The 26443-nt window shown below is 41.3% G+C and overlaps 4 protein-coding genes across 8 annotated transcripts in view; 3 read left to right on the plus strand and 1 right to left on the minus strand.

Moving 5' to 3' along the window:
- Positions 1-1470: 1470 nt before the first annotated feature.
- On the plus strand, positions 1471-10515 carry LOC134182605 (uncharacterized). Of its 5 annotated transcripts, XM_062650030.1 has the most exons (12): positions 1471-1575; positions 1635-1757; positions 4978-5100; positions 6342-6467; positions 7321-7440; positions 7499-7621; positions 7754-7879; positions 7940-8065; positions 8129-8251; positions 8331-8426; positions 8631-9119; positions 9492-10515. In XM_062650030.1, exons 1-12 carry the CDS (start codon positions 1545-1547, stop codon positions 10298-10300), a joined length of 2415 nt encoding a protein of 804 aa, XP_062506014.1. In that variant the 5' UTR covers positions 1471-1544; the 3' UTR covers positions 10301-10515. The 5 variants fall into 5 exon arrangements, with proteins under 5 accessions (XP_062506014.1, XP_062506013.1, XP_062506016.1 ...); XM_062650029.1 differs by having other exon boundaries at positions 1506-1757; XM_062650032.1 differs by lacking the exons at positions 1471-1575; positions 1635-1757 and adding an exon at positions 4845-4889.
- LOC134182607 (uncharacterized) lies at positions 2489-4734 on the minus strand. Its single transcript, XM_062650036.1, has one exon. The coding sequence runs from the start codon at positions 4150-4152 to the stop codon at positions 2809-2811; it is 1344 nt and encodes a 447-aa protein (XP_062506020.1). The 5' UTR covers positions 4153-4734; the 3' UTR covers positions 2489-2808.
- Positions 10516-17375: 6860 nt separating the features above from the next.
- Positions 17376-20966, plus strand: LOC134182041 (uncharacterized). Its single transcript, XM_062649362.1, has 3 exons — positions 17376-18754; positions 18831-18915; positions 18976-20966. Exons 1-3 carry the CDS (start codon positions 17503-17505, stop codon positions 20861-20863), a joined length of 3225 nt encoding a protein of 1074 aa, XP_062505346.1. The 5' UTR covers positions 17376-17502; the 3' UTR covers positions 20864-20966.
- Positions 20967-23297: 2331 nt separating this feature from the next.
- Positions 23298-26443, plus strand: part of LOC134182042 (uncharacterized) — a 5176-nt gene continuing 2030 nt past the window's right edge. The window contains exons 1-7 of the mRNA XM_062649363.1: positions 23298-23613; positions 23693-23750; positions 24995-25081; positions 25141-25201; positions 25285-25400; positions 25460-25568; positions 25635-25690. Coding sequence (XP_062505347.1) covers positions 23396-23613; positions 23693-23750; positions 24995-25081; positions 25141-25201; positions 25285-25400; positions 25460-25568; positions 25635-25690 — 705 coding nt within the window. The 5' untranslated portion in view covers positions 23298-23395. The remainder of the gene's footprint in view (positions 23614-23692; positions 23751-24994; positions 25082-25140; positions 25202-25284; positions 25401-25459; positions 25569-25634; positions 25691-26443) is intronic.

The following is a 26443-nucleotide window of genomic DNA, read 5'->3' on the forward strand; positions in this document are numbered from 1 at the left end:
ACAGACAGACAAACAATAAAACAGACAAACAGACAGACAAACAGACAGACAAACAGACAGACAAACAGGCAAACAAACAGACAGACAAACAAAGAGACAGACAGATAAACAGACCTACTTTATTGAGGCAAGCCTTGGCGAGACCCTTCCTATGTGTACTGTACTGTGCTGAGATGTGTCTGATGGTACGTACCTGTGACTGACCAGAAATAGTGGGACTACTAAGAGAATTTACAAACAGACTCGAGCTTCTAAGGCTTTGATGACTTTGGCCAAAAATGCAACTAAATGTGAGAACACGTCACTTTACAAAGAAATTTACATTAGCGCTCTATCTGTACGTGCATGTTCTCCGTGATGTCCAAACGTGCTTGTCCAAGTCTGCGGCTGTGAACGAACTACTCGTAGCTTGATTTGAAACAGACAAATTTACAGGTAAACTTCTTTGTATCTACAAACTGTGTGAGCGTTAGATACACACCACAAAGTGGTCTGCATTCTGCATTGCGCATACGCATCGGTTAGTGTCCACTCAAATTTCTGCATACATTGTTTTTAGCTGACACATCAAGAGAGGAAGATGTTCACAACTGGTTGCTGCACGCCATGGGTGCAAGGGACTACTACGAGAATGCATGCAAACAGGCTGGAACTACAAACTACAAAGAAATTTATGTTAGTGCTATACCTAGACGTGTATGTTCTTCGCGATGCAAATCACTGTGTCTCGGGTGTATCTCTTCTCTCACTGAGGCTCGCCCCAACAATGCTTTGCATTTTATCTAGTACAATGACTGCAGCTCTGACAAAGTCTCCATAAATCGACCAAGTGTTAACGTTACTTGTAGCAACAACAAGCAACAACTACAACACACACACACACACACACACACACACACACACACACACACACACACACACACACACACACACACACACACACACACACACACACACACACAAAACATACCGCTACAAACTGACTGTCACCAAAGTAATCTTTCAGTGATTTAATTGAATCTACTAATCAACACACTACAACACAACATCACAATCACAAAAATTCTCCACACACTCATTTCTCAAAGACAAAACTGCATTAACATCCTACAAGCATCCAAACCTGTTGGACGATGAAAATGCTTTTCCATTCTTTAACTACTAAAACAAATTGCCACACCCAAACATTCGTGGGGGGCGTGAGTGTTTCACTAGATCATCCATTGTCTACACTAATTTGAGTCAAACGTTCTCCGGCAACGTTTCAAGTCTGTGCATATCTTGCTCGCTACGACTCAAACCTGCTCGGAGTGTAAAGAATAACGAAACAACTAGAAATAGAGACGAGAAAATTGGTTTGTCTGATTGCCTGAAAGATGGAGAGTCTCCGAGACTCTGATCTAGGTCTACTGGCCAATCCCTAAATCTTTCTCTCTTCTCTGAATGGCAGGATGAGAGGAAAAACGGCTTACTGACTGCGCATGTGCACAACGTGCCGTCTAAGCCCCTCCCTATTGTTTGTGCGTGTGTTCAGGTTGTGAACTATGGCGGAACGTCAATCCATTAACCCTGATGGTATCATTTGTGGGTGGAGATGCAATATTTGTTTCAGTTTTGTTCGTTTTCGTTTACAGATTTCTTTTTGAGAGCTCAGAAACTGTGGGATGAAGACAACTTTGTAGATGCTGAAGGAATTTACAACCAATTGCTGCTGCTTTTCGAAACAGCAAGACATAAAGCGGCAGATAAAGCAGCTGGTTAGTGTGCAGACCTCTTAACTTTTTGAGACTGTATGACCACGCCCATTAAATGTATCTAAAGCAGGCATGGTTAGCAGCCTGTTGGCCTCGCTTTACCTTCCTGTGCGCGCGCCAACGCTTAGCCTCGAACTTCCGAACGTTACTCTTACTGCGGATAGGCATACCGCCCGTCTACGAGAGTCTAGTTCAAAGAATCTGCTATGTCCGGAAAGACGGGGCTACACAAAGCGACTGTCAGAGTGTCTTACGGTAGGCTTGTCGGGAGAAAGGACTGGCAATCGTGAGAAAATCGTGAGATCCCGTAAATCGTGAGTCTCACGACTAAATCGTGAGAGTTGAGAGGTCTGCTGAGTGTGCCTAGGATGAAACATTGGCGGGAATTTATCTTGGCGGTTTGCTAAGAAATTGACGGACAAAGGAAATTGGCAGATTCTAGTTTGGCGATTGGACATGGTTTTTTGATAACTGATAGCTAGATGTCTTACCATAAGTGGTCATGGAGGAGTTTGTGATTGACAGCCGTGTTCGTTGCTCACATTTCCCTAGCGTACTGGTCTCCAACTAGACTGCCTCTACAGTGATGATGAAGAACTGCTGCAAAGAATGTGATCCGCGTGAACGTGACAGTACAGCTTCATCCATATAGTCTCACGGCCTAGCTCATTGGCACAACGGACGACAGTTGCAAACAGGACCTAAAGTCTGTCCCAGCATTAAAGTCACAACCGAAAATGGGCAGCTGAGGGGCCACTTTGGAAGATACGGGATTGATACGGGCATCATTGCATAGCTCTTGATTCCCTTTATTCAATTATGGCAACGTGTTGTTGATAGGGTGTATTAGAGAGGAGATACAGCACACTTTAGAAATATAATGAGATAGAGGGTGGAGTTATGTCAATCAACGTTCTCTAAATGCATAGCTTGCCAAATTAGTTTCAACTCTTTAAGATAAAGACTGTAATTGAGACTGAAGTTGATACTCTAATGGACATATAAATTAGCTACCTGCTGTTGCTACACCCTGTACAATACCAAAGGTCAACAGTTAGTCACTTTCTGTATCGCTAACAGTTACTTCAGACTCAGAGCTCGAGGTGTCGCCATGGCCTACTTCTATTACCATTCGCTCAACTAGGTCGTCCCTCAGTCCGTCTACTTCCCAATAGTGTTTCTCCACCTTTTCTCGTACATGTTCCACACAGCCAGCCCATCGATCTGGTGTGACTTCCAGCATTCCTTCTCTGGCAAGTTGCAAGATGTTCTCCATAGTAAAACCACTGATCCCTGTATTCTTTCTAGCTGCATAACCTTTGACTTGTGCCCATGCGAGCTCTATAGGATTTAGTTCACAGTGACCAACAGGGAGACGCAAACAGCAGTGTCCCTTTTCTTGTGCAAAGACGTCTGTTTGGTATACAGAAACAGGATTGGTTGCCCAAATTAAGAAATATAGTTCAGCTTTTAACATCTTCTTTTCATGACGAATTTTATGCTTTGCAAGCCAGTCTAACATATCCTGTTTTCTGCTTGACTTGGTTGGTATTTTTTCAACAACTGCGTTGTGGTACTTGGCATTATCCAACACAATCACAGATCGAGGTGGACAGTTTGGTAACAGCTTCTCTCTAAACCACTCCATGAAATGTAAAATATTCATTTCGTTGTGATAATCGCCTGAGTCTCTTTTGCCAACAAAAATCAGTTCAGCTCCATCAATCCACCCTTGCTCACAACCTGCATGAAGGATTATGAGTCGTTTTCCTTTACCACTAGGAATCTTGAGGCCACCTTTCCCGTCATAGTCTGTCCAGCATTTTGTCACTGTATGGTGCTGATTTAGCCATGTTTCATCAAGGTAGATAATAGGCCTACCTTCTGATCGAAATCGTTTGATTTCTTTCAGGTATTGGGCTCGTGAGGCCACAATGCGGTGCTGTTCGTATAAACATTTTTTTCTGTTCATAGTTTTATGTCGAAAGCCCATTCTGCTAATGATCCTATGCAAACTTGCCCTTGAATATGGAAACTCCTCTTCTTCTACTAGAGCAGCATGGAGTAGTGTTAATGTGGGGAAGACTTTGTCAGTGTAGAATTTATGAATTCTTCTCCTGATTACAGCCTCTTGAAAATTGTCTGTGTACTCTCTAACTGGTCCACTGTGTTCTTTTCTCCCTCTCTTCCTTGGACTTTCAATATGTTCCTTATCTCTATGTTCTCTGCAGATTCTGTAGATTGTTCTCTGGTGCATCCCTGTTGCTTCTGCTACTCTCTGGATCGGTTTGTCCAGAAGGATGGGGCCATCCTCCTTTTCTTTCACAAAGAAATCTCTCACGGAAAGCACAATTGACTTTTCTATACTTCTTATATGTCTTCCTGATTGTGTTGCCATTGGAAAATAGATAGAAATTGCTGGGTTTTTTATAGGCAATGCGTGGGACCTCCAAATGGAATCTCTGGTGACTGCTATAAACTTGTTACGTCATCTGCACTACACAGTCTGTTTCCGGTTTGGATACTGTTATCATTTTGCTTCTGAAAATGCATCTGAGTTCTGATTGACTGCAGACTACTAAGTTAGAACTTGGACTGTAACAGTTATGGGGCTTATTGAGTTCCAACCAGCCGCGTAAAAGAAAATGCGTTGCAATTGTTTTTACACAGCTGCAAAGGACAGATGTCCGCTAATTAGGCAGGCCCTCCCAAGTTGCACACCACATAGATCTACTGAAGAACTTCTTGTAGCCAAGCTACTGTAGCTAAAAGATTTGGATGTTGTGGGTACGTACAGGGAACACTTACTTATCTAGTACCTGTGTTAGTTTACCTGGAGGGGATAGTAAACTGAGGCTAACTGGATCTATAATTGATTGTTGCAACAACATTGCATATGGTCCTTACAAGGTGCAGGGTTTCCTCAGCCACTCCCAAGTTACTCCCCCAAACCCGTTATGACTTTAATTCTGAGACAGACTTTAGATACCATCTTGTGGCCTCATCCGGGTGACATATCCCCACGTGGTGATGACGTCAACATATCCCGGTGACCAAATTAATGGCGGATTTCATATTGGCTGTCGCTGAGAAATCCGCCAAAATAATTTCCCTGCCAATATTTCTTCTTATACGGTATATAGATGTCTATAGTTACTATGTGTGTATCTATGTGGAGAGCTATTGATATGAACTATTTTAATAATCAAATTTGTGTTGGAAGCTCTCAATATGGTGGGTGCGTGTCTATATTTCCAACATAAAGTGAATGACGCCGTAGAGTTTATGGAACAATGTTTGTCTGTTTCACGAGATATACCTCAACATGAAGAGTTTCTGTCTGGTGGTAAGTGTGATTTCTGTCTTATTCATTGTTATGAGTTTATCTCACTAACACAACGCTTTCAACCTCTATTGACCGTTTATAGGACATTTAGATAGGACCGTTTGAGGGTTACATCTAACTTTGCATCTCATTAGTTCTGTCAACAGTTTTGTTTGTCAATTAATGTTTATTGAATATGAACTCAGGATTGATATTAATTTGATATTTTATATTATTTTGCAGAACAACAATTTTAGTTATTAATTAATTTGGACAAAGTTTTATTAAATCTTGTTGCATTTGCTTTTTTCTATATTCTTCATGTGCCTTCATTAGTGTTCATTATTATGGCAATCTGTTCTTTTATTAAGAGAATTGCAATTTATAGAATTGGAATTTTTGTGTTTTGCATATGTTACAGTAGGATGTCACTTATGCAAACACTTTGGGACTAGCTCTATTCATAACTCTGAATAATCCAGATAATTGCATGACATCTACTCACTACAGCTACACAACCAAATTGTTTAACGGGGGGGACTCGTGAGAGGGGAATGTCTGCAGTTTGTTCTTGGTTTTCATTATGTCCCACATGGTAGAGCTTGCAATTCCAAAGTTTTGACCAATGCAGACATAGCTGCAGCCACCTGAGGCTTTCTTACAAATTTCTATCTTCTCTTCTATGGACAGAACGACTCTAGTTTGCTTCTAATTTGCAGTTGCAACATTTTCAGAATCACAGATGAGGACGGCCCATACTCTCAGATTACTGTCTTGTGTGCAAAGCTAAGGTGAGTGCGAGGCAGCCTAGACAGACATGTTGGGATAACTGGTGTTTGTGTAAGTGACACCCCGCTGTAATAGTGTTGGATATTCAACAGCCGTCCATCAACAGATACAAGTCATACTTTGTCAGAAATGAATGTAGAACAATGAGAGTAGCATAGCTGGTTGTGGCAACAATTTTCTAGTAAAACAGCAATACATGCAAACAGCCATAACAAGTGAGAGCAGCAAGGAAAATGCATTTTATCTTTAATTTAGTATATAGGGAAATATTAATGCAGAAGAAAGTAAAAGAAAAGTAGAAATGTGAGTAGTGCAGCTAGATTTTCATTATGATTTATGCATGTGCACTATATCTAGTGTGCAGTGTGTGTTGAGAGGCGAAGATGTTGGAAGGGTCTGACAGACTGTGGAAGAGACTACGACTAGAAAAGATGACGTGACTGACGGTTGTGTTTGTTGTGTCTCTAATTTAGTGTTACACGATATGGGAATGTATCTATACGATTTGGGCGAATATGAAAGAGCAACAGAACATCTAAGAGAGTCACTCAACATTCATCGTAGATTGTCTTCTGTGAACAAAGTCTACATGGCATCAAGTGAGTAAGAGTGATGTTGTGAGTTTGTAAGTGAATGTAATATTGAGTGTTAGGTTTATGAGTTTGTTAACTAATGAAGTAATGTAGTGTTGCAGCTTGTGTAGAGTGTAAGAGGTGAGAGGAACACATCAACGAGTCGTCAAAGAGGACACATAAACAAAGAGACAAGAAAAGTGAATTTAGACATTGTGAATTGAAGTCAATGTCCTTAGTTAAGTGGAGGGAAGTGATGAAAGTGGAGAAGTGTGACTTTACATGAGCCTTTGTGTTGCATTTGTGAATGTTAATATGTACAGTCAGATGTGGTCGTTGCAACCATGTTTGTTCCCCTAGTGTTTATTGTAATAATGCAACTGTCAGATTATTGGTAATGTGGACATGAGGGCTTTGTGTCACATTTGTCAATTGGTTGTACGTGTATGTCTGTGGGAAAGCAAGGATGTCAGTTTATTATGTCTGTGGGAAAGCAAGGATGTCAGTTTATTGCATGTCAGAGTAACGAGGTCTGACTATGTGCTGATGTGTGTGTGTGTGTGTGTGTGTGTGTGTGTGTGTGTGTGTGTGTGTGTGTGTGTGTGTGTGTGTGTGTGTGTGTGTGTGTGTGTGTGTGTGTGTGTGTGTGTGTGTGTATTTATGATGGAAAATTGCAGTCGTGATTATGACGTGTGCTGCTTTGGATTTATTTATGTGATGTGAGAAAACAATAAAGATGAAATATTGGTTTGTGATATTTTCTTTTGCAGAAATTTGAAATTTGTTGATAAAGGATTTTACATTTTATGCATTTCTATAGCTTTTAAAATATTGATATCAGTGTCTGTTTTATTTTATTAAATTGTATTTTGTTGTGTAGCATGTACATATTTATCACGTTGCCTTCTCTCTCAATGTCTAATAAAAGAAGCAGAAGATGTGATGAGAGAAGGTTATGCTTTAGTAATTAGCACGGATGACAATGTTGTGAAAGCAGAAGGTGAATAAAAGCTGTGTTAATGAAATGTTATTTGTTGTTGCTGATTGTGTTTGAGCAGCTGCTACTCTATTGGCTTATGCAATTCAACTAAATGAAGGAACAGAAAAGGAAGTGAAAAAATTATTACAAAAGGCTGATAAATGGATTCAAATGATGGAAGAAGGACGAGGCAAGGCAGAATGTAAGTTACAAGATGGAAAAGATTTTTTTCAAGAATTTGATGTTGACAGTAACATTGAGATAATCATTTAGCTCGGCAGTGTGTTAGATGTGTGACATATGTTGCTGACTTGTGTTGTGTTGTGTTGTGTAGCGTTGAGTGAAATGGGAGAAGTATTGGTGATAAGGGGTGACTACAAGCGTGCCAATAAGATACTGCGGGAAGCAGCAACAATGCAAAGACACTTTTTACCAACCAACCATTGGGAGACTGCTTTGAGTGAGAGATTGTAAATATGAGAATTGTCTCTTAATTATGTTTATTGTTCCTTTTGTTCAGCTCTTTGTCGTATGGCAGAGTGTCAAGTGAAACTAGACAAACAAATGGATGCGTTGCCATTGTTCTACGAGTCATCAGAAATGATCAAAGAATCAATAGGTGTGGAGCACCCAGTAAGAGGAAGAAGTAATTCATTGCCTAGAGTCATATTTTGTTTGTTTTAACTGTAGAAAGTTTATTTGTATTCAGGTCTATTTGGTGTTGGTCAAGTTCTGCTAGGTCAACAGAAGTGGCAAGAAGCAGAAAGCAACCTTAAGGAAAGTGTCAATATTTTGTGTTTGACTGCAGGTTTACATGCCACAACAAGTGCAGGTGTGTTGTCACATAAATGATTAGAAATGATAGAAAGTGGACAAAGTATGAGTTTTTTTCTATCTTATTGTGTGTATAGCAGTTGGAGATCTGAACTATTGCTTACGAATGCTAAAGAAAGATCAAGAAGCAGTTGACATTTTGCAACAACATCAACGAGCTGTTTCTTATCAAGGTATACACTCATTTACTTATGAGCTTACAATTATTCTTGCATTTGAGAAGGTGACACTAAATATTCTTACCTTCATGTGATGGATTTGTTTGTTGACTGTTTGTCTATCTACATACTTGGCCCGTCTTTTGTCTTCTTACTCACTCATTTGTTATCTGTATTATTGCTTGCTTGAGTATTAATCTTTACTATTTATTTTTGCAGTCGAGCATCAAGCAGGTGCATTTCAAGTTGATGATTTACAAAGAGAGTTGGAGCAGCTCAGAGAAAGCAATCGAGCCATTCAAGCAGAGAAATCTGCTTTACAGCAGCAATTGGCTGATCAGGAGGCTGTAACTCGTGCCGTCACTGATGACAACGAACGTCAAGCTGGAGAAGTAAGGAGATTGCTGCAACTCATGCAGGAACTTGATGAAGACAACAAACAATTACAGAACCAAATCAGCACACTGACAAATCTGTTGGATAACAAGGAGAGACGGCTACAACAACAGGAAGGAGAAATTGATGTTTTGAGGCATGAGGTGCAAGAAAAGCACACGACTAATGAACGTCTGATGAGAGACTTGCAACGACGTGAAAGAGCAGTGCAGGAGCTGCAACAACTTCAACATCAATATAACAGCGTAATACAGATCCATGATGACAGTTTACACATGACTGGATTAAAGTTGGGAACAGGAGCTTATGGAGGTAGCAAATGAGTGAATTGGTTTTTTGCATGTAGCTATACAGTAGAGCACCATTTACTTATCGGGACAGGTTGGGACCAGAGGGTGTCTGCGCAGATAACTGGTATGAAGCAACATATCACAACAAGTAACTATCATTACATGTGTAGCATACAGATATCTGTAACTATTATAACAAGACTGGATGTTGCTTGCATTGTCAACTTTATTTATGCAAGATGTCACTGATTTTTTTCTGTACTGTGGCTTTGATTTTACACCACTGATTTTGTGCCCACGCGATTATGCCCACATGACCAGGTAGCAGAGATGAGCTGTCCCGATAATAGGTGCTCTACTGTATGTGTATGTGTGTATTGATGGTGTATTGTAGAGGTTGGTGTTGGCATGTGGAGTGGTGTAGGTGTTGCTGTCAAGACATTTCATGAAGAACCGGTTAGAGTAGATGAACTCAACATTTCATTCATTCGACGTGAAGTGTCGGTGTCCAGTCGTGTCCATCACCCCAATGTCGTATCCATCTGTGGAGCTATCATTGAGAATGAAGTTCCTCTTCGTATTGTCATGGAGCTTTTGGAAGGATCACTGAAAGATGTGATCAAAGCTGCTTTGAAAAGCAGATATCTGTCCATGAGAGAACAAGTGGATATAGCTGTCGGATGTCTGTGTGGTGTGATGTATCTTCATCAGCTGCAGCCTGCTCTTCTTCATGGAGACATTCGCTCTACCAACATTCTCATCAGCAAGACCATGCAAGCCAAAATCGGTGATCTGGGATCTTGTCGCTTTTCTAACGAGTCACTTTCTGTTGGTCCTCTCAGTCCAGAATACATTGCACCAGAACGAGCTGTTGAAGGTCGTGCAGTGACCTCACGCAACACAAAACAAGCCGACATGTACAGCTTGGGAGTCACGTTTGTTGAGTTATTCACAGGAGTAGGTGCAGAGATGAAACTGCGTGAGAGTCAGTTTCAAGCTGTTCCTCATGTTTTACTGCAGGACATTTGCTATGCTATGGCAGAAGAGAATCCATGTGATCGCATTTCTGCAGCAGCCGCTCTCATGCAAGTGAATGCAGTGAAGCAGAATGATGAGTACACTTCATGTCCTCCCAAAAGGATGGTGAAAGGCAAGAAACGCAGAGAAGACAAAGTGACACTCGTAGAGATGCCATGGATGTGACTTAGGAGCAGATAATTGTGATGTATTTGTTTGTCTGTTTGTCTCAATTTATTCAACTTTGCTGCTGGTTATAAAAATGCAATAGATGATGTTGCATGTGTGTAGTCTGCTCTGCAATGTGAGTTGACAGTGAACTTTTTGATAGTCTAGCAGTCAGTCTCACAGTTTGTACAGTTTGTGTTGATGTGAACTACAGTAAAACGTTTGACTCTAAATGAGGCTTTTGTAGTCATTTGTGTTGTTTGTCAGTTGTGTATGTCAATGCTGCAGCTAAGTGTTAGTCTATTGTACACTGATACAACTTGCCTATTCACATTGAATGCTTGTCTGTTTGTATGTACACATTCTGATAGATAATAGGCAAGACACACAACCTTTGATTAGAAAACTATTGAGAAATTGTGATTGTGATGCATGACAGTAGCATCAGCTTGTATAGTTAGTCTATGTGTCTGTCTAATAATCAAGATGTTTCCCACTTCATATTCACCCATGTCTACCAATCTACAAACCCAGCATGTCAATCAGTAATGATTATTAATATCAAACTGAAAATCAATGAGAAGTAGAACAACTTGCTCGTACTGCAACTAATTCAGCAGAACAACCAATGCAACTGTTAAGAGTAAATGATATCAGACAGACATCCATTTGAGCTAAAATGACAGCAACATACAATTTCATGCTGTCAAGATGAGAACAGCATTACTACAACTGAAACACAACTGTTGATATCAATGGTTACACTTGACCAAATTAGCTAAGTGGACGACGAGACAGAACCATTGTGGCCGGGCCAGTTGGTGTGACCAGGTTTGGAAAGCAGCTCATAGATGTGAGCTAGCACCAAAGTAATTTCTCTGTGCCTGGATGAGATTAGCTGGCAAGCTAGCTGTCTGATCTGTAGCCATTGTAAAAGGTGAGAGCAGTGCTAAAGCATGGAACTAGTGGTGACAGTCATTGCACAGACTGACAGACAGACAGACAGACAGACAGACAGACAGACGGACAGACAGACAGTGGTTAAATGTATTCTGATCCCTCTATGGGTCATCTGTTGTAGCCCTAAGTGTTTGTTGTTGATTTAGAGGAACTTTACTTAGAGACTAGCTTTCACGCTCTTGATGGAAATTTCTTTGGATTTGAAAAATATATGTATTTGACAGACAAACAGACAGACAGACAGACAGACAGACACAAAACGACTATACACTGATACACAAACATATAGACAGACAGAAGACCAACCTTCTGATGATGCAGCCACCTCTTCACATGAGAGCAATTGATCCATAGTTGAGTGTACAATTGTATTCCTTTGCGCTTCTCTCGATCAGCATCGTGAAGCCCAGCGTGAGCATAGGAGATAATCCTGGATGCATACAGAGCCTATACCATGCACACCCACACAGATCACAATCAATGGGCAACGAGATCCTCCACGACTTCTCACCGCATGTCTACCTGTCTGATGTGTTCCACCATTTAAAATTTCTTTCTGTCACCTGCCTATTTGGTCATACTCGGTCTTTTCAAGCTCTTGCTAGCTGTTACTCTCTTGCCTTTGAAAGATCGAGGAAGGCAACTTGCAAACACAGACTCACCTATATGTTACAGATTGGTAGTGCACACTTTATTAAAAGCTAGAAAACAGACAATGTCGATGGATTTTAATAATGAAAGACATACAGACAGACAGATAAACAGACAAAAAACAAACATGCAAACGGACATGACAACATACATAAAATGTTGTTTTCCTGTTGTTTGTCTGGCCGATCAATGTGATCTTCGGCTTCAACGCCGTTTCCGTATCACTATATATACCCCCCTCACCTTCACGTACCCATCGATATGTCCAAACTCGTCCTGCGATTGTGCTCGTTTCGGTTTTGAAATCGTCCAGCGACGACGATCAACCGGCGTGACAGGCTGACTGTCTAGGTCTTCCGATGAATTTCTAGACTGATCCTGATGTAGCTTCAGACAACACTATTGAATCCATCGTAGGATCGTCGTCTCCTCAGTAGTCACTTTCTGAGCTGGTGACGACAGTAAGCGATACTCGCGGTAGACACTCTAGGATGATGATGATGATGATGATGATGATGATGATGATGATGATGATGATGATGATGATGATGATGATGATGATGATGATGATGATGATGATGATGATGGTATTTCGCACCAAAGGTACAGTACCCCTAACAGGCAAACTACGAAAGTAAAAAGAATTTTAATAAAGAAAGAAGTTAACTATTTTGAATGAGCTATATAAGAAGAAAGAAAAAGAAATTAGCTATTGAACAATCTATATAAAGTTTTCAAATCCTGGTAACTATATTGGCAAATGCCAGTCAGTCTCGATCTCTTAATTCCCTGCAGACGTCCACTCCCGAGAGCTCCCTCTGATCTATGTTAGAAATGCTATTCCCCGGACCACTACATTCACACTATGTAATGCCCGGTGTAGAAATAGAACCTGCTCCCTTAGCACTTTTTCAGTTGCCTCCTTGAACCATATCCTTTGAGTCTGTCACTTACAGAGTCCCTGAATCTCATTCCTAGCCCTTTACGGATGCTCTTCCTCCAGTTCGTAAGATCCCACAGTGACCACCGTAGCTCGAAACTGAAAATAACTAGGTATCTAAGACTCTCTTCCATATATCTTCTCTCTAGTAGCATGACGTAATTTACATACAACCGCTTTCAACGTTGCATACAACTTCTTCGTCCGTTTCTCTACCGAGATCATATCATTTCTCACATCACTTTGCAATGCTCTCTTAATGCTCTTAATCGGTAATATACCTTTTTGTTTCAAGAGAAAACGTTAGTTGACGTGTATACGTATTTTGCTCGTGTGTATGTTTCTCGTTCGTCTCGAGACGACTGAGCTGTCGGCTTCTTTCATTTTCCCGAATTTTGCTCAAACGCTTCGTTGACTACAGAGTTGTAAAGCATCATCTTCAGCTAAATAATTAGTTGATAATACAATTAGTAATGCACATATGTGCCAATATCTCAGACAAGTGCCTAGACGTCAATACAGTCATTCTGTCTTACAACATTTTAATACTAATGTATACCAATACCAATGCTCAGAAATTTAGTTTTTTAGTGTTGATCCTCGTACCCCATTCTAGACCAGCATCATGGAAAGCATTCACCATCTGTTACAACTCACTATTTGATGTACCTATTAGAACCAAATCATCAACAGCTTTGATCTTAGGTGTTCCTTCAAGTTTTACTAGATGGGTCATGAATAGTTAAGCCACCATCTGTTTTGCAAGCAATCTCAATACCACCACCCTTAACCTTGTCCAGAGTCTCACGCATATAATTCTGTCCTTATAGACAAATTGAACAAGATTGGATTTATACAGCACACAACTATCCTTGACGGACACCCGTGGTTACTTATAATCTTGATGAGATTCCTCCCCCCTCTCCCCTATTTTGTACAACACAACCTGTACCATCGTGCAGATCAGCAATCAATCTAACCACTTCATCTTCTATATCAGAACATTTGAGAATGTTATAGTGAGAGCGTGTCTTGGTACAACATCAAGTTCTTTTGAGAGATCAACAAAAAATATGTCAGTTGGATCTGTGCTCTACAGCCTTCTCAATGACTTGTCGCAGTACCCAAATCTGATCGACAGTTCCCTTTTGAGGTCGAAAACCGCATTGCTCTTCCAAAAGACAAGGTTCTATCACTGGTCTTTGCCGACGTAACAAAACGTTAATTGGCAAGCACTTTTTCAGGAATACTGAGTTAATGATATGCCACAATAGTTATCACATACCAGACGGTCGTTCTTTTTGAATAATGAAATCAGAACCGCATCTTTCCATTTTTGAAGAACTTTACCAGTCTTCCAGATCAATTAAATAATCTCAATTAGCCAGTCACCAAGTTCAAGTGCCGCAATTCCGTCTTAACCAGTTGCCATTCTTTGACTTTCTATAATGGCCTCTATAATTTCTTAATCATTGAGTGGAGTGCGGGCACACACACACACACACACACACACACACACACGCGCGCGCGCGCGCGCGCGCGCGCAGCCTCAGATCAATAGTTTGAACAATCCTCAAGTTGAGATGCATCTCCTACATAGTTGCCTCAGCATTTGCAAACTAGATCCTTTATTGCGCACTGTTGTCCCAGGATCAGTTGATGCTTTCAGACACTCACTACAACTGATTACTCTGTCATCCATTCAAGATTCGTCATGTTGTCAGGCTAACGTTACCATTTCGTGACGGTGGTCTCGACCTGCGAACAGCTCTTAAATCGTCTACTTCAGTTTTCATTGGAGGCTGTAACTCAACAAGGAGTTTGTCTCAAACCTTTCTTTACCAAGACTGTGTGTGTGTGTGTGTGTGTGTGTGTGTGTGTGTGTGTGTGTGTGTGTGTGTGTGCGTGCGGTGTGTGTGTGTGTGTGTGTGTGTGTGTGTGTGTGTGTGTGTGTGCGTGCGTGTGTGTGTGTGTGTGTGTGTGTGTGTGTGTGTGTGCGTGTGTGTGTGTGTGTGTGTGTGTGTGTGTGTGTGTGTGTGTGTGTGTGTGTGTTTGTGTGTGTATTGGTTCGGATGATACAGTTGAAGATCAAGAAGTGTCGTGTCGACATTCACAGTTTCTGAGGAATCTGCATGAAGCACACAAATGTCACAATCGCCTTCACAGCCAGCTTGGTAGTTGTCCTTCTACCGTACATCTCATGACTGCTTCACAACACGCTATACAAGAACAGGTTAACTTAATTACATTCACGTTCATCAAAGGAGATTGTCAGCCTTCTAGACAAGGCTAGACTCAATGCTAATTGCTTCTGCGTACGCTGGTGCTTGGTTGTGGGCATTACTCGCCATGTCACCACATGAATTCGTTTTGGCAATTAGATTATGGCCTGGAATACCTGCGTTTCCTTTTCCACCTGAATGGGTAAGAGTACGTTTGTGGTCAGAATTCTCGATCCTTTTGGAGATCACCTTTTGAGTTTTGGGCATGGTCCACTCCAGATCAGACGCCACAACGCACTTTGTGACACAATCTACCACGCTCTATTAACTGAGAATAATCTTGTAAAACGGGAACAGCAATGTTTCAGGTTTGATGCATACCGATCGGGTGACATCTACCATCTTGATTGTCTTGAAGGCATGCAAGCATGGGTATTCTGATGTCACAGTGCAATCAATAGCCTACATACAACCCTCACACATCATCAACGCTACCACCAAAGCTGGCTTTGCATGCTTCAGAAGCTGTGAAATGCAACAAATACCTTCGTCATGAATCAGAAGCGACGGCAGCAGGAGGAGATTTCTAGCCATTGCATGGTTGTGGAGACTCATGGTTTGCTGATAAATGATAAAGACAATCTCTTCACGCATTTCTGCTGCTGCAAAACACAACTAGCAGTAAAACTTTAGACGTTTAATGCTAGGATGATGTAAAGAAGGTTGCTGTTAGATTTTCTAGTGGGACATACACGCTTTATAGTGATAGCGTGAATAAATTCACGTCCTAGGGGATAAGAGGAGAATGTTCTCAATTTCAAAAGTATATTCATATCTATAAAAATACATATCTAAACCGAGAGCTCGGTAGGTAGCCTACATAGACCACGCCCCTTTCTGTTGTTGGACCCGGCCTCACTATACTCGGCGATTATACCAATTCGCGAAAAATCCAGAGCCTTATACAGATCTATGTACAAACCTCGATCTAGATCGAGTAACGTATACCCTTAGTTAAACGTCTAGCTAGTACACGTCAAATCTGCAAATTATACAGCGGACCGGTAAACTGCAACGTTTGGAAAGTTTCTGAGGCTCGAAAAATAGTGAACTGTAGACAATAATTTTCTCGTAGGCAATACCCACCAGCGCCGGATCCAGGAATTTTGAAAGAGGGGGTTCACCGTTAGCAGTTATTTATAGCATTAATAATTTTCTCTTTAGTAATGAAATTATATGAAATTATTGAACCACGCCTATTGGAAAAGAGGGAGTTGCAACCCCCTGACTCCCTCTGGATCCGGCCCTGTCCACATAAATTCATGTGAATTCCAACTCACCGAGTTCGCCGTAAATTCGTATTTTGTACGAATGGCAGTATTTCTGAATTCCACACCAATTCCGGCAAAAATTTACGTGAATTTGACAGGATATTACTTCTCTGGAGCACCTAGCAGGCAAACATCTGCATGCTGGCCAAGTCACTTCTGGATATTGAATCAGGTGCAATAAATCGTGATAAATTAGTCAAGTGTAGAAGTGTAACAGACTGGATTTGTGGATTAGAAATCAAGGAGACAAATCTAGATATAGACTCTATCTCTAATAGACAAGATAGACAAAGTGTACATGACCGTGGGTGTATGGGCATGTATTTGTGCTGCGTGGAAACTTTCTTCTAAGTAGATGTGTGATACCCTTGCATGAGCTGCACAAATCAGGGGCGGCGGAGCCGGGGGGGCTGGGGGGGCTAGAGCCCCCCCAACTTTATCAACTTTATGCTGTAGAATTTCTGCTTTCTGTAATGTTTACCCTTTCAGCCCCCTCAACTTTCAACTCGCTCCGCCGCCCCTGCAAATTAACAGCTTCGACTAGATTTTGTGTATTGTTCCGGTAACTCTAGACCAGCAGAGAAGTTGATATGACATAATGTTGTCTAGCTAGTAATTACAGACTGCAGTTTATCACGTCAATGGCCATGTTGTTGCTGCGTTTGTACGTCTAGCATACAACATCACATCAGAAACATCGGCGGCATGCTCACGTGCCAAAGTCATGTGCAACAATGCATAACGCCACTAGTGCGGTTGTAATTCTAGTAATCATGACCTAGGACCCATGCGAACACGCTCTCAGATGACTAATTGGCAGGTTACTGGTGCCGCTTTCTAGCTACCGAGATTCTATAATTAAAGCTAATTTTTTGTGGTAATATTAATTAATCGTTTACTTTTCGCGTTGCCAGACGTTTGGGCGCGAGAGGCGCTCGATGTGGCGCTCTTGTAACGTCTGGCCATGCGAGTCACACAATGACCGAAGTGCGCAGGAGACAGGCTGGCAAACGAGAAGAGCCGCGTGTCATCTATAGCCGCGATGAGCTCAAAGAGGGTGACAGTCTGAGTAGCAATGAGTTGTATGACACGCCTCTCTGGCTGAAGTGTTGCTGCATGACTTTCTTCGCCTTTTGTGGCCTTCTGTGTGCTGTTGTTATCTTCTTTTACATCAATCCGTCGCTGTTTTGGCATTTATGGGAGCACCCAGACACTCTGTCAAAGTTTGGAAGATTATTCCTAGCGGAAGATCAAAGAAACGGTGACGTCAGGAAATCAAGTTCCTGGATGGCTGAAGCAAGCGAGTTGAGTGGACCACCGAGTGAAGAGGAGAAACAATATGTGGCAATGGCAGAGGATGGTCACTGCACAGCGGAGTCAAACGCTTGTGCTAATCGGCAAGGTCACATGAGACCGATTGGAGAGCACAGAAAGCCAAATCTTGAAATAAGTGTGTTGCCCTTCATGTTGTCGAGTCGTGATTTCTATAAGCACTACGTTCGCAGCCGAAGACCTGTCGTGTTTAGAGATGCTATACGCAATTGGCCTGCATATCGGTTGTGGCAGAATGAAAGTTATCTGAGGGAAAAGTATGGAGAGACTCATTTTCGTGTGGAGCCCATGAAGTTTTTTACAAATTTATCATATCCTTTGCATCATATTATGACACTTAATGAGTTTCTCGATCGGTATCAAACTGAGTCAATTTATTTGGATTCTCCGTGCCCTACGATGAAGCTGACTAATGATGTTTTTCTCCCGGATTGTCTGTTATGTGAAGAGATGCAGAAAGGGGTGTCGAGTGTGACTCTGTTGATTAGCAGTGGGAACACAAGTTCGAGTCTTCATCACGATGGCTATGAGAACTTAATCGCACTGATATCTGGATCAAAAACTATGATGCTGTTTAATACTTCTGAGTCTCGCATGATGTATGGTGACCAGTTTATTAATCACCCGGCTGTCTCACCTATAGAACCGGATAGCGTAGATTTAGACAGGTTTCCGCTCTTCGGAGGGACTCATTATGGTATGGTGACATTGAATGCTGGAGATATGTTATATATTCCTCAAAACTGGTGGCATCATGTGCGCAGTGAAGGTAATACAACTATTGGATTTAACATATGGTGGGCACAGTTCAACTTTGAGAATCAGATGACTGTTGAAGGACTCAATGAAGACGTTGATGTTACAGCAGTCATTGAACTTTTTGATCGAATGGTGGAGAAGGAGCCACTTGAAATACTTTGCAGTAATCAACAAACGAGTCTTGCCAAGGCAATGAAAGACATAGACTTTGGTGATTTAGTCATACCCAGAAAAGTTAAAAAACCACCCAATGCGATATTGGCCAGCAACTATGAAAGTGAGTTATTAACAAGAAATACATTAATTTAGTTTGATTGTTGTTACTAATATTATCACTGTGACCTTTTTTGCAGTGCCGATGCTTGGTTTTGGAACTGCAGGCTTATTTGGTGAAAGGGCAGTATCCAGTGTGAAACATGCCTTGAAAGTTGGATACAAGTGAGCAAGCTTAGTCTGATATCGTATTTGCATGTGTATAAGTACGATGTTTGTATGTAGATTGATCGACTCTGCACAAGGATACGACGAAGTCTCTGTAGGTCGTGGCATTGTCGAGAGTGGTATTAATCGGTCATCGTTGTTTGTAGTCAGTAAACTACACCCTCGCTATTTGGGGTATGAAACAACACTGGAGGCTGTTCGGTTGTCCCTGAAAAACTTACACACTGACTACCTTGATGCTTTCTTGATTCACTCGATTGACTGTGACGATGGCGAAGATGCTCGTCTTCCGTGTGGACCAGGAGAGCCAAAAGGAACGTGGCAGGAAAGTTGGAAAGCAATGGAGAAACTACAACGAGAGGGTGTTATTCGTAGCCTTGGTGTCAGTAATTTTGATGTTAACCTTTTGAGAGAGCTACTGAAGTTGACAGAAGTGCCAGTGTCTATCGTACAGAATTGGTTTGATCCGTTCTATCAGGATCATGTTGTTCGACAGCTGTGTAGTGATAATCGTATTGCTTACATGGGTTATTCAACACTGGGAACCGCTTGGAAGGAATCGGGTGTTATTGACTTCAATCCAGTATTGGAAGACAAACAACAGATCATGCATATTGCTGTTGAACACGAGGCGACGATAAGTCAAGTTGTGTTACGTTGGGCGATGGATTCGAATGTTATTGTTATTCCTCGGTCATCTAATCCTCTACACATAAACATCAACTTGCTTGCCATGGACATAGAACTAGCTGAGCATGAAATGAGTATTATAGAAAAAATGGAGGGCAAAATTATGATGCCAGACGAAGAACTACAAGAATACTATGAGAAGTTGCAAGAACAGCAGGCATGGGATGATGAAGAGGGCAAGCAAGATGTGCCAGAAGATATACCGGTTGGTGAACCAATGGTACACAAAACAGTTGAAGAAAACGACTCTGTGATATTTATTGCATCGGATGATGGAATTATGTATGCACTCGAAGCAGCTACTGGAGCAGTTCATTGGCTCTTCCGCACGGAAGACGAGGTTGGATCATCGGCCACTTTAAGCAGAGATGGAAAACGGTTGTACTTTGGCTCAGACGACGGTCACATCTACTGTCTGTCTGTCTCCAATGGTGAAGTCATGTGGAAGTTTAACACTGGAGATGCAGTAACTGCCTCCCCCCTACTCACACCTGATGATACGATTTTGTGTGGATCTCAGAATGGCAAATTCTTTGGATTGAGTTCATTAGATGGCAGCATGTTGTACGAACGTACTCTGAAAGGACCCATTTGGTCATCGGCATCAGTCAGTAGTCAATTGGGTATTGTATATGTTGGCTCATTGAGTGAAGACAGTGATAACTTCTATGCCTTGCGGTCTTCAGATGGCAGTGTTGTTTGGTCCTATCGTACATCTATTGGTGTCTGGGCTACACCTCGTGTCACGTCCGATGGCAAAACAGTCATATTTGGAGACCAGAGTGGATTGCTTTATGCATTCGATGCTGCTAGTGGAACACAGCGTTGGACATTAGCGACTAATGGAGGGGTAGTGGAATCATCAGCAGCCATTAGTGAAAAACTACAGACTGTTTTTGTGGGTACAAGAACGGCAGGGTTGCTTGCTGTGGATCTTGTAACTGGAAAGCTCAACTGGTTGACACAATTTGAAGGTGAAATTGTGTCATCTCCGTTGCTAAGAGATGGTGTAATTTACTTCGGAACTGAAAACGGTGATATTATGGCTGTGTTGGCAAGCAACAGAAAGAAACTCTGGCAGTTTAAAGCTAACGACTCGGTGATGTCGTCTCCTAGGATTGACTCTAGTGGAACCCTATATATTGGTTCTGTAGATAGCATGGTATATGCCCTTGATAGTTTATCGGGCTCGATGCTCTGGAAGCATTCGACGTATGGTCCAGTTGTGGCAACGGCAGCTATTTTGAACGTATAGTTTTAGTGTTATCAGAGAACGTGTGTTGCTTGGCATGATACACCTAGATAGCCTTGGTATTCAATGAAATCTGTGGTAACTAGTAGTTCAATAAATTGTTTCGACTCAAATTTGATATCGTGCATAGCTGTTGTTCAGTTATTTAAAAAATACACTGAAATGCATGTACCTATACCTGTAGAACGTGTACAATGTGTCGTGTCACGTGGTTCGACCTGAATGATGTCCCGTATCTGCCTGTTTCTGCAACGTCCAGTACTTGAAAGAAGACACTATTCTGTATTGTCGCCAGTTATTTTCTAAAGCAGGTAAGCTGGACTGTAAGTAAAAGCAAATTGTCTTTCCATCGATCAGCAGGCGTCGTCTCTACATCAAGGTAGATCGTAACTTGCAGCTTTCTTTTGACATCTTTCAGACCTAGGTTCGCATTTTTATTGCTGTTGATTCATAATAGCCAGAAAGATGAAACTTCGTCATTTAGACATTGGGAATGGCAACCTATAGCTACAATTGTCATTGAAGTCTGCAGTTGTGTATGTCAGAGAATTAATTAAATTAATTAATCATACAGTTTCGGTTACCTTAATTAATGCTAGATTAGTTTATTTTATGCAAAAGATGATATTTGTTGCAATGAACACATGTTGTCCAATCAGAAATGCAGTATTAAAATCTATTTGTAAAGTTGATAATCAATTTTATTATTTATCAATTTAATTAATCAACTGTTTTGAGGAATAAACTAAAAGGCATGTGAGGTAATTCTCAAAAGAGAATCTCATCATAGGAAATGCTGTTTCAAGTCTAGTTGAATGACCAAAGCACGTTGCTTGGTTTGTGACCAGTCCGGTCCATCTTCGCTATCTCTTTGTAAGGACGAATTACGGGCAATTAATTGGGTTTTGTTTTTTCATTAGCTGTGATTATGAGGCCGTACTGAAACGAAGTGGGATTCTGATAACATTATTGCATATTTTAATGCTTACGTTCGATCGGTCGGCAATTTTTCATATATTTTTACATACGGGACTTGGGGTATGCGTGAAACTAAACACGGATACTGTACATTGTGCCTTTAGTGTCCATCGCATAACTAGAGAATCGTTCTCATCGGGCATCCACTTTGTGGCTATCGGGTGAGCTGCTGAGCTGCTATTATGGCTGGATTTGTTATCACGTGACTGAGGTTTTTCGTCGCCACTCTTACCGTAATTACCATTACGAACTGCTGGACAAAGTTTGACAGTGTCAGCATGTGGGAAGTGGTCAATTTATTACAATGTTAACAGTAATGTATATATGTAATTACATGCTGCCTCACGAGCTGATCTCATTGAGTTGCTAGACACCCCCACAACTACCACCATACTGTCGGTTCGATTGCTATTGCTCGAATACCATTTGGTTTCTGTGTCCAGGTGAGTTGATTGGTATTTTATTGATTGTAGATAGGTGAGTTAATATCTAAAGGGGGGCTGGTATATAGGGACACGCGCCTCCAAAATTGTTTATTTATTATTTATACTTACAAGAAATTCATCCATATAATTATAGATTCATGCATTTCTTCATTTTTACAATACTGTACATACCGACTATCCTCTGCAGTTATCATATCAGCAAGCTCTAGATAGTGCGAGGTGCACAAGATCTATAGTAAAAAACTGATTCTGCATGCTTTTCAAAATTTAAAATTATTGGACAAGCTTAGCTTAACTATGTGAGAGTCTTTAGGCAGCAAATATATATATATATATATATATATATATATATATATATATATATATATATATATATATATATATACTAGCTTATTTACGCTCTTGGCACATCTTAGCCATTGAAATCAACTTGTGATGCACACAGAAGGAATAGATGTATCTATAGATGATACGGTTGCAGGTGACACTTTTGCAGATTCAGAAAGGCTCTAGGAGGCTAAAGGTTGAAGAAAGTATGTAATAACACGTTCATCCGTTCGTTAATTAACTTAAATTGTTGCATTTTAAAAAGGATAAGCCAAAACTGGTACCCCGGATTAACCTAATTCGGTAGAATTTTGCAACTATATATTTTTAAAATGGCGTCGTCATACTGTGCTCCCTTAATTAACTAGTCTATACGAAGCCTGGCTACGGCAGTTAGGCGAGACATTGAAATTTAACATTTGGTCACACTTGGTTCCATACAAGTTTGATACTGTTGCTGTATTTTTACTGAAGACTCGTGCATCACAGATTTGAGAAACTTAGATTTCTTTTTTATGTTGTATATTATACAGTATATGATCTGTGCTCACTTTGAGACAGTGCTCGCTGTTCACGTGATTTGGTCTCGTGCTGTACTCGAGTAATTAGGGTAACAAACAATGCGGTACATTTACTGAACACCGACACAGGTCCAGTCATACGTTCAGTTGCGGTGCGAGCACGGCACGTGGCGTTTGCTGCAACTAAATTGCGTATTTCGTCGTTCATTTCTGGCGACCACTCTATTGCGTCTGCTCGTACGAATGCGAGGGAGGGATCAAGTATGGCGTCCAACGCATCGCCCGAGGTCCGTTCGTCCCGAGGAGGCAGCCTAATCGTCAACGACGACGCGGCCGACAGAGAAGAAAGTCCAATCTCTGTTGACGACAAATCGGAGGTGGACGTACCCGAAGTTCTCACCCTACTGGGGCAAATTTACATCGCCGTTCAGTCTCTCGAAAGCCACGTTCGTCCGCGACCTCAGACCTCCTATCGACAAAAGTTTAAACTTTAGCATGCTACGCGTTCTTTGTGTAAATTTGAGGCTGTTATTAGTTAATTATACATCTTGTTCTATTAGGCCTCGCATTCCGAGCTGGATGACGAAGAATCTGTTGCTGTTATCACTTGTTTGGCAGGTTTGGATACCAACCTATAGCAACATGCAGTGGCATGCATCAGGGCCGTAGCCAGACCTAAAAATAGAGAAGGCGGGATTTGTGCTTATTCCAGACATGGGTCCTTCCCAATCGCGTGAATACCACCCGTTCTGGCCTTTCCTTGGGAACATAAGGTGTGTATTTGGAGCTCATTTGTTTTTTGAATTGTATTTCGCTCGCTATAAAATCGTCTAGCCTTTCTTGCATGGTTGAATCTGGTCCACTTTCTTGAAGCACCAGACCAGCTACTACTTTCAACTTTAGCTGCAAGTACATCCTTTGTATGTGCATCTACTGTCTGACACTGAAGACCTACGTTATGACCCGCTTACAGTTGTGATCATGAGCCGTCTCCAGATCCGTCACTGTCAGATCTCGGACGTTTTAGTCTACAGGAACAGACACGTTTACCACAATTATGGCAGTCTAGCACATAGCAAATTGTTGTGCTTGTTTACCTGTCGAAAAACGTGAAAGATATCGATCCTTTTACATGTCCCTCTGTCTAGAGAGTTGTCGTCATTCTAAACTCCAGTTTCGTTGCAGCCTTTGGTACTGCATGTATACGGCGTCTTTTTCGCTTCCGGTTATTGGTCAGCTTGAGCCGTACGCCAGAGCCGCAAATTCGAACCTTCACCGGTCTGTTGCCCGCGCTGAAGTACCAGGCATTTTGACACTAAAAATTTTTAGGGCTAGTGCCTATAGAGTGAGTTAGCTAGGAAAGGGCTTCAAGTTGAGCTTGCAAAAGAGCGAAATTCGAATGCTCTTGAAAAACCATTAGTACCTAAAGACTTATAAATAAGCAGCTCTCTGTCATAGGTGAGTACACACCAGAGCGTCTTTCTGTATACGTCTATAGTTATGGCTGCAGCTTGATTTTGTGACACGTCCTAAAAATCAGAGGAGGCTCTTCTGGCTACAGCCCTGCATAAAGGGCACAAAGTCGCGATACTAACTTGTTGTGATTAATTAATTCTATTGAATGGGGCTCTCATTTGTATGGCCAACTTTGTCGTTATATCGAGTCACGGCCTATTTGGCTAGCCAGAAGTCACCCTATATATATATATATATATATATATATATATATATATATATATATATATATATTATCGATTCTATTGTCGACAAATCTTGCATGCATACCTACCACAGGCATTTCTATTACTGTAGTATGCAAGCTATATGCATGCGTACATTATACCTGTATGTGTGTGTTTCAGAGTGCGTGCGTTTTTGGATTGACAATAGTTGAGCTGACAAACGACGTACCAGACAGACAGCTGAGGCGGGATCGGACATATTACATCGTACGTCTCGCTCTACAACAGACAAAACACATTCTTTTCGTAATTTCTATTGTTGCTAGAGTCTTGTGGTACTGGTTATCTTTCAAACTATTAATCTTCTTGTCGTGATTTTGACATCAGGTATACCCACGCATGCAAAAAGTTGACAATTTATTTGATCTGATCATTAGTTTTGAATTCGTGTTTGATGTCCTTTGTCTCAGTGAAGCTGACAAAGCAGGTAATGCACCACACGGCAAGTGCATCGTTTCTCTTCCAGTCCTATGCATCGACATTGCTACTGTTTGCTGGAATGTATACGCTGCTGTATCGAATCGAGGTAAGTCGATCTGGCTTGTGTTTTCTGAAATGTTGGTTTAATGTATTGACTGTGCCTAGACTACCTGTTTTACTCATGTCATCGATCTTGAAGGCGAGAAGTCTCTCTTGATCGTCGAACTATTTCTGAAGATGTTGTATTTGTCATCGTCTACTGGTACATTGTGTGGTAAGTGTTTATACACTCTCTTGTTGCATGCTCAGTACATGTAATTTGTATGCCGTCGTTTTCTAGGAGCTTGCAAGATATCTCCAGAGGTGTGGTACTCGATTATGCTTGTTATGACACAAGTGAGTCGTTGACGTTATACATGTGTTGGTGGTAAGATACTTGTTGGTGTGTCATGCATTATACTTGTTAGTGTGTCATGCTCGATAATTGTTGGTGTGTTGTGCATGATACTTGTTGGTGTGTCATGCATATCATGTTGGTGTGTCATGCATGATGCTTGTTGGTGTGTCGTGCATGATACTTGTTGGTGTGTCATGCATATTGTGTTGGTGTGTCGTGCATGATACTTGTTGGTGTGTCGTGCATGATACTTGTTGGTGTGTCGTGCATGATACTTGTTGGTGTGTCGTGCATGATACTTGTTGGTGTGTTGTGCATGATACTTGTTGGTGTGTCGTGCACGATACTTGTTAGTGTGTCATGCACAATACTTGTTGGTGTGTCATGCATGATACTTGTTGGTGTGTCATGCATGGTACTTGTTGGTGTGTCATGCATACCTTGTGGTGTGTCATGCATCATTGCATGATATTTGTTGGTGTGTCATGCATTGATCAGTTGCAATTTTGTAGATATCGCGCATTTGTAACTGTTACAGTAGTATAGGCACGTTTATAGCCACTTACATGCATCTTCATGTATACTATTCTTTCGTTATTCTTCTACCCAGAGATGACCCAATGTTACTCACTAGTGTGATCTAGTCATCCCACTTCTGTCACCACTGTACCGACCTAAAGTCGGTTAGTCATAAACGAGTTTCTACGAGTGACTTAGCAAGGCTGTTACTAGCCTCGAATTTCCAGACCAGA

This window comes from Corticium candelabrum, chromosome 7, assembly GCF_963422355.1.
Source record: "Corticium candelabrum chromosome 7, ooCorCand1.1, whole genome shotgun sequence".
Taxonomy (NCBI): Eukaryota; Metazoa; Porifera; class Homoscleromorpha; order Homosclerophorida; family Plakinidae; genus Corticium; species Corticium candelabrum.